This window comes from Trachinotus anak, unplaced genomic scaffold (genome assembly GCF_046630095.1).
Source record: "Trachinotus anak isolate AG129_WGS33_773 ecotype Australia unplaced genomic scaffold, CSIRO_AGI_Tana_v1 ptg000003l, whole genome shotgun sequence".
NCBI lineage: Eukaryota > Metazoa > Chordata > Actinopteri > Carangiformes > Carangidae > Trachinotus > Trachinotus anak.
Window position 1 is genome coordinate 15,448,702 of NW_027273854.1, and position 14,571 is coordinate 15,463,272.

A 14,571-nucleotide genomic window follows, 5' to 3' on the forward strand; every position below is an offset into this window, starting at 1 on the left:
GGGATTAGTTCAGCGCTATGGAGGTTTTTGGCGCTGTAAAAAAGAAGTTCCGCCCATAAAGTGATTGACATTTTAATGATCAAATCAATAGGCAGGACTTCAGAGGACGCACTTGAATTTATCCTACCGTACGCCCAAAATTACCTCGCCGAGCGGTGTCAGGGTTTGATATTTACGATAGACAGCAAAAACACTTACTGTAATTATGGCTACAACGCGCTAGCTTGCCATAAATCTGACACAAAGGTGTTTCAATCAATAGAATCTGTGCTTTATTCTAGTTTTGTTCAAACTCACTCTCATTCCCTTGTTCCGGCCAAGCAGCTCAATAAAAACAAGCGTCGTACTTCGAGACCAGTACACGGTGGCAGTTGTTTAATTATACCTTGACAGACCAGCAGGGTGGAGTTTTCTGTTTTGTTTTGTTTTTTACATAACACCCGAATACAGCCTTACATGTATTCAACCGGTGTACAAATCAGATGTAATGCAAAAACAATTACGGCTTCACTGCTGTTGTCAAGAAAGCACATTTCTGTCCTAAAAGTCTTCGATGTAATGGATTACGTAGTCCACTTATCTGGAGGGATGTCAGGTGCTCAGAAACGAGCGCACCGCGTCACTCAGTCGCCTGGCGGAGGACCAATCATATTCCTCTGTGTCACAGTCGGGTGGACTGAAATTCCTCACTACGGAGTCTGGCTGGGCTCAGGCAGCAGGAACTCGCTGGTCGTCCAGTTGGCAAACTGACGAAGTTGTCTTCGGAAACTTGAAGGCTCAAAACAATACCACTATGACTTCGACGAACATGTTTCAGGGGTTGGATACTGGCTCAAAACCAAGTTCGAGGTGAAGAATATGACACATATGGTCACGTAGCTCGGTATTTTGTGAAAATTATGGCCAACAGTGCTTTATTTGGACTACAGTTAGCCGCTCCGTCAGCTAGTATCTCAATGTAGGTTAACGGTATTTGACAGGGGCTCTTCCTAGCTTTTTGCACCACATTTTTTCTGCTAATGCCTCCTTAACATAGCTCTCAACGACGTTATAAGGGACCAAAATGTCTGTGTGGTCACTGGTCGCTCAACTCCAGTTGGCTTGGTCTGAGTTGTCCTCGGTTAGCAAACTCAAGAGTCAAGAATTAGCTTTTATGCTAACCGACCAGGCGTTGTCTGCTGCGCCTGCGGAAGTGTGAAAGCCTCCTCAGACTGCTCTTCTTTGTACTCGCCAACAACGGCGTTGTGGCCTCACTGTTCTAGTTAAAGGTGGTTCGGTTTCCTCTTTTTGACTCGAAAGCGGTCGTCCTTTGATTAGCACCGCTAAATAGTCTAGTTCACGTATGTTGTGGTTTCTAATTACGCGAGAAAATATAGCTTTAAGAGTTTTCAGACGTATGGCGCCATTCCCGGGTACATAATCAAATAACCTGTTATTTGCTTGCGTTGGTTTAAGATGCAGGCTGTGCTGTAACATAGTCATAGCTAGATTACCCGCTGTTTTCTACTTCCCCCCCTTTTAGTGCCATGGTGCAAAAAAAAAAAAAATGACCTCATGTTTCTAACAGCAATCGGTAAATAGGGACCTCCATGACTCAGACTTTCTGAAAACAGTAGTGTCCACTCTCACATTTGACAAAGATGAACAGATCTCTGGTTATTTTAAGAAATTGGCACAGTATATACATTCTGTTCTCATTTAGCAACATTACTTCCAAGCAAACCAGTAAAATTATGTCTGCCTCTTCGAAGTCAGTCTTTTCCAGGTCACTCTTGTACATGGTAATTGATCTTGATAAGACCTGAAAAGGATCTTATCAAACTTGTCCTATATTCTTTTATCCTTTGTAGGGTGTTGCAGCCTCCTGGAGGTGGCTCCAGTAACCTGTTTGGTGGCTATGAAGATGATTCTGCTGCAACAAGAAGACCTAATAAGATGGCCTCTAAAGTTTTTGCTCCCCCAGAGGAGACCCAGAGTGCACCCAGACGCTCCAATCCTCCAGGTCAGACCTGCTGAGGCAGTGCCAGTCTAACCATCTATCAATGTCCAGGGTGTGAAAACTGTTACAATAATGTGATAACTCCAGTAAAAACACTTTCACTGTTCACTGTGCCTGAATGTAATCCACCTCCAGATTTGAAGGATCTTGTGTAGTCAGATGTGTGTCTACTGTCTACTGTTGACAATTGCCCTGAGTTTTCAAACAGGAACTGTTTGGAAAGGGACACCCTCACTACCTTATCCTACAGTTTTTTACTGGCATTGACATGGCATCCTAACGTCATAACTCTGCAGGACCATCACATGGGCAGTGCGGTTCGCTAGCCTCCAAACCTGAATGTGTCAAAGTTGAGTGTATCATTGTGTCACTGTCACTGCTGCAAAATCTAATACACGTCTTGGTAATACTTGATAGGTGGGAAAAGTAGTGGAATATTTGGGGAATCTGAACCTCCTGCTCAACCACAGAGACCCCTGCCACCAGGTGGAGTATCCAGCAACATATTCGGTACTGCAGAAAGTGCACCTGTGCAAAGCCCAAGCAAAAGCCACCCGAATAAGCCAAAGGTAGGCCATGCATGCCTAGATTTTATAGTCCACTTTGACTTTTTTTTTTTTAAATTTTATTATTATTATTATTATTATTATTATTATTATTATTATTTGTAATAATCCTAGTGAGTTTTTAAAGGAATAATTCACCCCAACTTAAAAATGTATTAATGGTCTTATCTCTTTGCAGTCAGGGTCTAAAGCCTGCTGTTTATCTCATCTATACTATCCAATAAAACTTGACAGCAACTGTGTTGCCTAGTATGTGACACAGTTGTATCAAGCAGTCTTCTTCATTGTTCAATAGTTTTTGCACAATCAGAGTATTGTCACTTAACTCTGAGTCGATTGTATTTAACCACTTAATTTCACAATTTGAGGTTGGTAATAGTGTTGATATTCCATGCAGCTGTTTGCATGCAGCCTTGCAAAACAGGCATGTAAACATACTGAAGTTTTTATCATGCTTGGGCAAATGGTATGTTTTAAAGATTTTGGAAAATGTTTTTGCAGTTACATATTACTGTGCTTGGGTTCATTTGGAAAACCCCTTTCATGGTAGACTAGGGAAATTTACCAGTAGAAATACTTACTATAATTTCCCTGTCACATAACTTTGGTATGACGATAGTGTGTTGCCCATAACTGCATGACTTAAACAGTTTCTTTCCTACATTGTATTATCCTGGTTGGCGTAAAATCATTATTAGTTATTGTTCACTCTGTGTTTAAGGAGAAAATGCAAATAAGCTGTACTTATTGTGCAATCTACGATGAAATATAATGGATTTTCTACGTTTATGGATCTTCCAAATTAATCTGCATTAGTGGAACATTTTTGAGCTGCCAGCTCAGTCAAACCACTTAAAGCATGAGTAATTGTCACGTAATTGCTACGTATGACTGGTTTCATCTTTGACACAGAGTGCATATTGTGTACATCCATAATACAGATGTGTTTACTATAAACATGTAGCTTTAATGTTCTCATTTTCCTTTATTTAAAAAGTTAAAAGTCTTGTTGGAATTAAAATCTTTTTCAAGTGAGAACCGGCCAAGGCTAGTAGCCTGAATGTGTAAATGAGAGACAAATACTTTCACCCCTAAGGACCATTGGTCATGGCAATTGAACTGTTTTACTGAATTTGAGCAGCTGCTTTAGCTTTAAAATGCAAGAGCAAGAGAGCCTGTGTTATTTTTATTTTATTTTTTTCATTGATTACAGAATGAGACATGTCTTATCTTTGTTTTTTTGATTACAGGACAATCTAAGTGTGGGGCCTGAATCTGAATCACCAGGTGAGATTGTCAAAAGTAAAGTGTCCATGTGAACTCTTAGGCAGATTTGTGTGATATACTGAGTTGTTGTTGTCACATTGTCAGCATTCAGTGCTGTTAAAGGGTGTGACTATGCAGCTAGACCAATCTGGACCACTTACCTTTCATTATAGTACCCCAGTCCACTTCATATAGTTCGTGGAATCTGTAATTTTCTTTTTCTTAAGTTTTGGGCTTATGGGTTTTATTACCTGTAAATGCATCTAAAACACTGACCTGTGTCTTTAAAGGTCAGAAAGATCAAAAAATTAAAAAATAAGAAATTGCTAGATTTATACTTCTGCTTAAAGGAGGGTTGGGGTTAGCGACACAACACAAATCTGACAAAGCCATTTCAACTGTAAACGTGCTTCCCATTGCCACCTTTGCTAGTCACATATTTACTAATGGAACAAGGTGGACCTTCTCCCTGTCCCTTGTATTACAAAGTGCATGAAAGACCATAAGAATGGTTACTGTAGAGAATGTGATATAAACATGTTGCAGCGATCATGTCAACAGGCATTTATGATTCGAAATCTATACTGCAGTATCTATAGCAGGATTCTCATTGGCCTCTCGTGTTAAGAATAAAACTGGTTTCATTAAGTATGGGTGCAGGTATTGAGTGCATCAACTCTATCCTCCTACTATTCCACTTGAATCTCAAATGTGACTTAATCTCAGATGTGATTCTAAAAATGTGGTTTCCGAAATGTACAAGTGGAAATGGCTCATTTGTTTTTAGTCTATTGTTCTGCTCTAGCATTTCCGTAAAACACTTTTTTCTCTCATCAAGCACCTGAAGTCAAGGTCAGCCAACCTGAAGTGAAGGAAGAACCTGCCCCCCCAGCTCCCATGCCAGCCAAGGAAGAGCCTGCTGTTGTGTCAGCCCCACCAGAGCCTGAACCTACTCCTTCCTCTTCCCCACCTCCTGATGAGACCTCACTGAAGAACCACGAGCCTCACCTGGGTCCCAGGCCTCGCTCTCACAATAGGGTCCTCAACCCACCTGGGGGAAAATCTAGTGTGGTATTCTACTGATCAGCTGAACACACCACTCCTCCCTGTTGTGTCCATACACTCCTTGTCTGCTCCCCTGTTAATCTTCTCTCATTCCAACACTCCTCTCCCCACGGTTATTTCACCTGTACATCAAAACACAGACCAGGAATTTTGTTTGTCACACCTGTTTCTGTTCCTGTTTTCCTCAACTTCTTGCACTTTCAGTCCTATTTCTGGTTCCTTGCTCTTAGTCCAAGTCTTCATATTATTCTTAATTGAAACCTGCAATCATACAATCACCAATCAATCAATCAACAGACTAGCTATTACTTGGTTACTTTGACTGTAACTCTGTTCAATCTCAATATTGCGGTTACATTTTCACTGTTTCTATGTTTTATCATATGGAAATGTAGTTTGGTTAAAGGTTATTTGTCATTTTGAAAATTTTTTTTGCATCTCAAGAGAGGTTAAGACATTGAAAGAAGCTTTAAATGATCTGGTGTGACTAAAATCCTTGCGCAAGTTTGAAGCCGACTCAAATTGCTCATATTTGTTTTAAGCCTTAATGTTTTCAGATAGGAGGGGGTGACTAGATCTTTTCACCAATGTAATATGTGAAATGTTTCAGGGAGTCCCAGTTGTGCCACTTTTTATGCGCTGCCAGATCCTTATTGGATGGCCACATAAAACCGTTTGTTTGGCAGTTATTCCAAATAATACATGTGTTGGACTTAAACCAATGACTTTATAATCAGAAGCCTTATATCATGTAAGTGTTCTTTATGCCTTGTCCCTAATATCAACATGTGTCTAGATTAATGATCTGATGTCAGAGCACAAACTCTGTTTAGGGAGAGATGCTAAAAATTGACCTTGAAACAAAGATGAATGATTTGTTAACTCCAAACGCTTCCGCTTCCTTAAACAAATTCCATTTTGATTTTATGCGAATGTATTGTGCAGGTACTTTCTGCTTTGTCCTCATTGCTTGCTTTATCTGACAACATGCCTTCTTTTTTTTTTTTTTTTTTTTTTTTTTTTTGCTTGGGGTAGGCCTCTGTTTATGTTTTAAATTAAAACGGCTGAAGACAAGTGAACTCTGGACAAGCGCGTGGCCTACCTGAGTCCAGGTGGGCTCATTGATAATCACCTTTTCACTCACTTCATGACGCACATTCATGGTATTCTGGTGCCAGCCTGTCCCCAGTGTGTTGATGTGCCTGGCAGGCAATGAGCACAGCGGAAGAAAGAAATCCTGTGTATTGCAATAAAACTGTTGTTTTGCATTTAGAGTGTGTTTATTTCATTTTTTTTTTTTTTTTTTAACTTTACTAAAATTTAACACAATAGTAACTAAAACTTAAAAGGGCTGTTGTAGATGAAGTGCATATGTTTAATTTACTTTCTAAAAATGGAAATATTATACACACCGAGTTAAATGTTTGTCTGGATCAGTGTAAATGTAAAATTCAAGCTATGTGTTCTGTGCTCCAGATTTATGGTTAATTCTTGAATCAGTGACACTGATGCTTTTGTTCAGATTTGCCCTTTGGCAGCACTCAGCGCAAGCTGCTTGTTCTAAGACAAAATGGCCACTTTATGCCTTGGAAGAAAATATAGTTTTAGTTTTGCAGCTACACACTGGAATCTGCAGTACTATTTGATCTTTCTCCTTTAAGCACTGGTCTAAAAGACAAGAGAAAATGTTTGTGCACGTGACTACACAGATAATGAGAAGCGTAAGAATCCTGTTTGAGCCCATACTTAATACTTCAAATTTAAGTATGAAAAACATTTTATAATTTAAAAGAAAGGTGCTATATTTTGGCATACGTTTCTTGAAAACCAAAGCCAGAGATTGCAAGCTGGACTGGTTTTGTGCAGTCTGTAAGCTCACAGGTCATTAGCTTATGTATATGATCACCATAAAATGAGCTTTGGCCTCTTTCACGTGCAGTTTGTCTGGATTAGAAGTTTCAACTGATTTTTCATGACATGACTAAAGGCATTAGTGTAAACTCCTCAAACATGATTACTGTGCACTTGTGTGTGTGTGATATAAGAGCAAATGGCCAAACAATTCATGTGTTGGTTGACTTAAAATGATACAGAATGTTACATGCAAGATGCATTTACTAACAACATGGGACAAGTGATCAGTCCTACACCCACACAGATGCTGTCAGTCATTCAGGTCTTTTCAAGCCGCAGTTTGGTGAAATTCGGCTGTGTGGTTACTGAGTTTATCTAACTCCATCTACTAAAAGCTCAATATGTTCATCACTTTTTCTGTATTTGACCCAACACTCTCAAAGTCGTCTGCTTATTGTAACTCATTACCTGAGTCGTAATGAAGAGCAAGGTAATGTTGTCAGTAAGACGTTTAATTAAGAACCAAACAAATAATAAAAGAAACAAAGTGACCAAGGAAACATCAGGTTTTCATATTTGAAATGCTAAGAAAACTGATGTTCATCTTTCGCAGCTTAAATTCGCCCAAGTTTTTTTAAGTTGCGAGTTTCAGTCTGGTCCATCCACACTTTGGTGTAACACCTAAACCTCAGTCTGCTTCTTGGTTTCCAGGGGCCACCCACCAAAACTGATGAATGGTGTGAAATATTGTGTGTAAATATTGTTAGTATTTCACTGCCACCTATTGAATGAAACAAGAAGGACAACTGAAGCTGTGTTCTGTGAAACATACCAGCTGATGTCAGGAGATGTACTTCAATGTGGTAGATTTAAATGGTGGTGTTTCTTAGTTTTTCCGACATGAATCCTCTTAACTCAGTTGAATGGTTGCTGCAGAGGGCTTGCAGGACTGCTGATATGTATGTTGTACATTAATATTGATGTCTCCCTTCCGGGGCGGCAACTTGAGATGTACCACGTGAGGTTTTATCATTTAGACCTTGTTACAGGTATGAACGTGAACCCAGACATTCGGTGTGACCAACTGCTTTGAATTCTGTCAGTTTAGCGCAGATCTAGTTAAGATGTATTTGACACAGGAGCTCTACACCCTCTATGCGGGTTTTATGCTTCATCGACCAGTTTTTGTTTCCATAGTTAATCCTCTCCATGGCAAACAATAGCCCCAGCTACACTTGTCTAACTGAAAGAAAGTTCAAGTGAAAGATGTCTGCTTTCGACTGCTTCCCTTTTTTCCATATTCTACTTTACAGAAGTGACTCTCATACCTTGTATGCTGCCATACATGTGCAGTCTTGTAGCTCTCCCTCATACATGTTACAGCATTAGTCATGTCAGGCATAAATTCTGCAGATGAGATTATTGATTTTATACAGGGAACAGCAGTTTATATTTGCAAATAATTTTACATCAAGTTTTTTTTTAAAGGCAGTGAATCAATAAAAAGCAAAGCCATCTGCAAAAGAAAATCCTCATTATTGCAACTTTCTTTACCTCTTTTGCAGAAAAAAGTGCATTTGTTACAAATATCTGAGCAAATCTGACCTGTGGAGAGTTAAATTCCTCCACTTCTAGATCAAATGACTTCAGGGTTCTGTTATGGGAAAAAATGTTGATGCAAGTTCCTTTTTGACCGTGGCAAAAATTAATCTGCATCTCTTAATGCACTTTTCAGTATAGAGCTTCTGGTATACTTAAGCAGCCATTAATCTAAGCTATCATTATCTACCAGCTAGTATCTAATGTACTGTTTGTTAATGCTGACATTTCAGCCGCATCTTATGACAAAAATACCTAGTCATAAACAGACTCAGTGGTTGAGGATTTCATGTCGATGAGGATTTGGAAAATGTAACATGACCTATTAAAAAAATGGTTTTATACGCCCTGTAAAGATCAAGCAGATTGTTGACTCTTCTTAATACTCTGCCATTTCAAAGTGAAATGATTACACGAACACTGAGAAGATTATTGATTGTGCCCTCTGAGATGCAGTTTTGTCAGTATTCACTGCATTTTCAAACTACGTACTGACTTTTCTCAGGAACAGAACTGTTGACGCGGTTTCCTTTGTGCATAGCATGTTCATAGCTAGTTAGTCTATAGCCTGTCTGATCCCTGAAGACTCAAATCTGCAGTACTGATCAAATTGAACTGGGCTTTTGCTGGCAAGACCTGTTTATGAGTCCTTTTTTATTAAAACCAAAAACTTAGTCTTCAAAATGTAGGAGGCATTTGTGTTGCTGGTATTTAAATAATTTGAGCTGCTCTCTCTGGATGTGTTGGCAGATAAACAAAAACACTTTAAACTGAAATACTTTTATGCTGTCAGGTGGTAAGTATATGAAAATGAACCACCAAATTTTTGCAAATTTTAAAAAAATGATCCATCAATAAGGTTTCATAAGTTCTAGTCGTGTTTAACCGATATTTGTCATCTAGACTGTGAAGCATTTTATTTCGTTTTTAGAGAGTGCATTGTCATTATTATTAAATTCTAGCTTCAAGCACTGCTGCGGACATAGGTCAAGAGACTGTTAAAGGAAAAGGTACAACATCCGGTTTGGGCTTCCAAAATAAAACCGGCAGGGCTCTAGCTACCACTGAGGACACTGAGACCACTTATATCACCATTTAGTGAAATAAAATGTATGGGAACTGTAAGTGAACAGTTAAATGAGTGTTTATAATGTGAATTTATTCATAATTATAAATGAATAAATTTCATTTATTCATTTATAAATGAATAAAAACATTTATAATGTTTTTTCTTAGCACACTGGTTAAGTTAATAGCTGAATATGAAGATTTGCTTGGTTTCTGTTCATTTCTGTTTTATATAGCCAACATCAAGTGAGCTGACAAATGTATTAATGTGTCTCAATAATGCAGTTTCTTTGTTTTGTGTGCTTGGTTTTTGTGTGTTCTGTGTTTTTGTTGTGTTTGTTTTGCCGGTCATTGTTTCTGGTTTGTTTATATGTGCACCGATTATGATGTAGGCTAATATGTATTAACGTAAAACAAGAATGTTAACATACTTTTTAGTGTCTATAAGGTTCAGAGATTTTATAATGAACAATGAGTTGTGTTTAAGTGTTTCAAATGTTCAAGTTAAAGGGGTACCCCAGCCATTAAACACTGCACGCCAGTTTAGATGGGGAACACTAAAGAGACAAACTGAAAAAAGATTATTAAAATTGGAGTAGCAGGAGCTAAAATAACCTTAATTTTAATCCCTCGTGTGGTTTAAGCTTCCGAAACTGTGAATCCTACATTTCCCATAACTCAACGAATAGCATTGTTTTGTTGCACTGTCCCTGCCTGGAAAATGCCCACGTTAGTCACCCTCAGTTTGTAATGCAGGCTTTGCTCTAAATTTGTAGCCTACAGACCCAAACTGAAATAAATATGGAGAAAATATTATGCTTATTTTCTTAAAAAAGCTGTGACCAGAAGACATTATAGGTCTACTACTCTTTTCGCAGGATGAGTAGTAGTACTCCTGACAAGCAAAAGTCGGCGGAGAGTCCCTTTAAGCTGCCATTAAAAAAAAAAAAAATCAATCTAATGTGTTATAGAGGAGGTATAAAAAGCCAAGTGATATGTACAGATATATTTACTCGGGTTTTCATTCATACCACGTGTAAATATATCTGTACTTATCACTTGGCTTTTTATACCTCCTCTATTTTTAATTCTTGTGTTCTCTTTAGGTTTTTATTTATTTTATTTAATTAGCATTGTTTGCACCAAGGGAGCAGCACTCAAATTTCGTTGTACTATGTATAATGACAATAAAGGCGATTCTGATTCTGATTCCGATTCTGATTCTTATTATGGCATCAATGAAAAGCTGGGCCTGTAGCATAATTTCGCACTATTGTAATCCACCTGATTGGCAGCTTTATTTTGAAATCTCAGAGCGGCTCGTCGCGTCTGACTTGACGCGACGAGCCGCTCGCTCGATGCAGACGGTGTGACGTCATCCAGAGTCGGTCAGCTGGCTCCTCCATCTGAGCAGCAGGGAGAGCCTCTCCCACAGGGAGACATCACCATCACCGCCCGAGCCTGGCCAGCAGCATCGGCAGCCCGCTGGAGGGGGGTAAAATATGGAAGAAACCGTACTGTAGTGGCGGATCGGGCGTCGGCGGAGACCAGGAGCGGTAGATTATTTATTTACCTATTTATTCATGTATTTATTGTCCCTGCCAGTAATGGCTGGGGTCCATGGCTGCGGCTGCTGAGAGGCAGGTGCAATATCATCGACGAAGGCATTTCGCTCCTCGGCATGGACTCAGCGAGGGCCGATCCGCAGGCTGGCCCGCTCCACAACCACTGCTCCCCGGATCAGATGCTCTGTGCGGGAGGAGAGAAGTAGCCGGGCCGCGACGGGAGGCTATACGACGGGCTGGTGGTGGAGGAGGAGGGGGCCTCTTTACATCACAATATTAAAGCCAACATTTTCAGTACCGAGCTCAAGGTTACAACGGCCAGTCTTCGTCCAGTAAATCCTCGCTGCTGCAAAATGGCATAAGTGTTGTTTTTTTTTTTTTATTTGAGGAAAGACTGTGATTGAATACCCCCCCCCCCCTTTTTTCTTTGCGCTGAGCGGATCCAAACCCTGTGACAGTCTCGCCTTAAAGGCCTTAAAAAACACTGTTTGAGCGCAGCCTCCTCATCTGGAAAACAGACGCCGGCTCCAGCTGCCGAGATGATGGAGCTGCAGATAGACGAGGTGGTCTACCAGGACGACTACGGCTCCGGCTCCGTGATGTCGGAGCGGGTGTCGGGCCTGGCCAACAGCATCTACCGGGAGTTCGAGCGGCTGATCCACAGCTACGACGAGGAGGTGGTGAAGGAGCTGATGCCGCTGGTGGTGAATGTGCTGGAGAACCTGGACGCGGTGCTGACCGAGAACCAGGAGCACGAAGTGGAGCTGGAGCTGCTGAAGGAGGACAACGAGCAGCTCATCACCCAGTACGAGAGGGAGAAAGCGCTGCGCAAGCAGGCGGAGGAGGTAGGTAACCCCCGGCTCTGTTTGGGCCTCTGCCCGCATGATCACATCCAGCTTCCTGCTGCCTCCTCCATGGTCACAGAGGTTTCATCAGACATGTGACTCATGTTTAGGCCTGTGACATGAGATTGTTGAGCTTATATTTAGTCTCGATGCACTGCTGACACTGTGTCTACCGCTGTGACAAGCTGCTGAAAGAGCAAATGTAACCCTATGATGAAATTTAGAAACATAGGATACAGTTTTCTCCTCTGGTTGAAGATGTACTGATACTGTTCTTACTTCAAGTATAAATACATCAACTTTCACAGTAAATGGAAGTGCCTCAATGAAAAATTTAAAGTAGAAATATCAAAGATTAAACAACTACTCAGCAAGTTACCTCAGGTGTCTGAGAGAAACAGTGGAGCCATTGCATACTCTTAAATATGGTACAGAAAAAAGTCGAAAGTCCTGCTGAATGGAGATGTTTCGTAAAATAACCCACAATTCTACCTAACACCAAACTGCTTCAATTAAATCTAGTCTGCTTAATTGATTTGCAGAGATATTAGAGTGATGCTACACCGTTGAGCTCACAACTCAATATGCATCATTATCACAGACACACTATCTGTAAATGAATATTAAGGGAAAGTCTCTTATGGTTGTAGTAAATACTGTGTGCATGTGTGTTAGCTTTCGCAAGCACATGAAAGTGAACAGTACTCAAACACTGAACCAATAAAGTCAACTTTTAATAGAGAGTTCAGTTAAAATTCTCACACACAACACATTTAAATGAATGGATGAGAGCATGACACCTTTTTATGATGGTTTTAATAAGTGCTACTACTGCTGCTGCTTATACTACTACTAGCTCTGTTAATACCACTATAATATTATTCAACCTACCTCAGTTTCTACGACTGCATGTGTTTCTGTCACAACTACTTCTCTTACTAATGCTGCCACCGTTGTTATTACAACAATAACTACTAATACCAGTGTTACTACTAACAATAGTGGCAAATATACAAAACAGAAATTAGTTTCATTTGTAGTGCTCATTTCTTATCCCTGAGCTGAAGTCTCACATGCAAATTCATATGCACACAGTATGCAAACACAGAGCAAGGGCATAATATCTGTACATAAAGTATATGGTGATAAAAGGACAGTTAGCGAGGCTGTGAAACACATGAATGGTGTGTCAAACACACCATTCAGTGGGCGTTGACACTTGAAAACACAGCAAGAACAGGGACACAAACAACAAAAGTGAACATGAATATGGAGCTATTACATTACCGGCTAAACCCCACCTCCAGCAAATCTTTTTTTCCCCCCCTCTGTCTTTCTCTGACCGGTGTCACAGCAGCCGTGGGATCCAGCAGGCATCATAAAGCAACTTTAATCCTCCTCCCATCCAAAGAGGCCTCAGCATATCACTGGCAGCTCTGGTAGTATCAGCTTAGCTCAGCTTTTAGCCTGTTCCATCATCTGTTCTCCCTGCTGTGTTTTCTCCCTATGTCAGTTATCTAATTTGTTTTCACTTTAAGCTGTTAATTAGGAAAAGACTTGCTGGTTGACATTAATATGTAATTGTTAGCATATTTAAGCTTCTTTTTTATTTCACAATGAAAACATTTTTTATCATAACAATATGGTAAATATGCTTAGAAACCAACAGGTAGTGCAGGTAACAGTAGGAGCCAGCTTCCAGCTGGAGCCATTGTTTTAGATGCCAACAGGTCCACACTAGTTTTTTTATTGTCCTCAACAGTGGTGTCGATAGAGAAATGGAGAGTATGCTGAAGAGAAAACAGAAAATAAGATCACAGTGACATCAATGACATCACATGCACTCAAGAGTTTCATTCTGCACTTTTGTGTTTCTTAGTTAAGGAAAAAAGCTTAGTTGTTTTATAAGGAGTACAGAGATGTATTCCCTTGGTTTCTTTGTGTGAATACTTCCAACAAAATCTCTGTTTTATATTGATCCCATACCCTCTAAATTTTAAACTTGATATTAGTAGAATTTCAACCACTTCAGACTGTAATATAATATAATATCGTTAGTCAGTTGTTTCTATATTTGGTTATTTCTTGGTTTTCTTAGGCAGGATTCTCCTCCATTGAAGGTTATGTTTGCAGTCGGCGAGAGAAAGTGATTCACATCTTTGTTGAAATTAGGTGACAAATTTGATTGCAACAAATAAACAGACAGTTTTTTCTGACTATGAGAGGGTTACAGTGGGGGATGGGACGACCTGCGAGGGGTGGGGAATCATAGGAAATCAATAGTACACAGAGCACACTGAGGGAGCCTGGCACTGTAACCTGATTTGTGTTTATGAGGAGCAGAGGCAGCACAACAGAAGCAGAGGGAAAGAAATAGAGGCAGGTTTTATAAAGGCACAGTATGAGCGAGTCAATGCACAGGCCAGGTCAGACAGAGACAAAGGCTAATAAGAAGAACGAGCAGGGTGAGAGAGAGAGAATCTCTAGAGCGAGAGGAAAACAATAACACACCCTCTTGCAAGACATGGGAAGCAATGACCAAAAAGTGTCTCAGATTACAACGTTATGAGGCTCCAGCTAATGGTAAACAAAGCCGACAGGTCCCTCTCTGCTCATGAAGACTTAACAAGATGTCCAGTATTACAGTTATTGAAGAGAGGTTAACAAATTCAACCATTTTGTAGCTGCAGTTTTCTGTCTGATTCTGAAGCCGCCTGCAGGAATGATCTCATCACTTTTTATCA

General features: G+C 40.1%; 2 protein-coding genes across 24 annotated transcripts in view; both read left to right on the plus strand.

The window, feature by feature from the left end:
* Nucleotides 1-683: 683 nt before the first annotated feature.
* jpt2 (Jupiter microtubule associated homolog 2) lies at nt 684-6,164 on the plus strand. Its single transcript, XM_071474034.1, has 5 exons — nt 684-849; nt 1,851-2,002; nt 2,417-2,568; nt 3,816-3,852; nt 4,670-6,164. Exons 1-5 carry the CDS (start codon nt 794-796, stop codon nt 4,912-4,914), a joined length of 642 nt encoding a protein of 213 aa, XP_071330135.1. The 5' UTR covers nt 684-793; the 3' UTR covers nt 4,915-6,164.
* Nucleotides 6,165-10,795: 4,631 nt separating this feature from the next.
* The window catches only part of mapk8ip3 (mitogen-activated protein kinase 8 interacting protein 3), a 29,146-nt gene continuing 25,370 nt past the window's right edge, over nt 10,796-14,571 (plus strand). For 22 of the 23 annotated variants that reach the window (XM_071474037.1, XM_071474044.1, XM_071474047.1 and 19 more), the window contains exon 1: nt 10,798-11,827. In XM_071474037.1, the coding sequence (XP_071330138.1) occupies nt 11,522-11,827 (306 nt within the window). In that variant the 5' untranslated portion in view covers nt 10,798-11,521. Of the gene's footprint in view, nt 11,828-14,571 lie in introns of all 23 variants that reach the window. The other variant, XM_071474038.1, reaches the window with a different exon arrangement.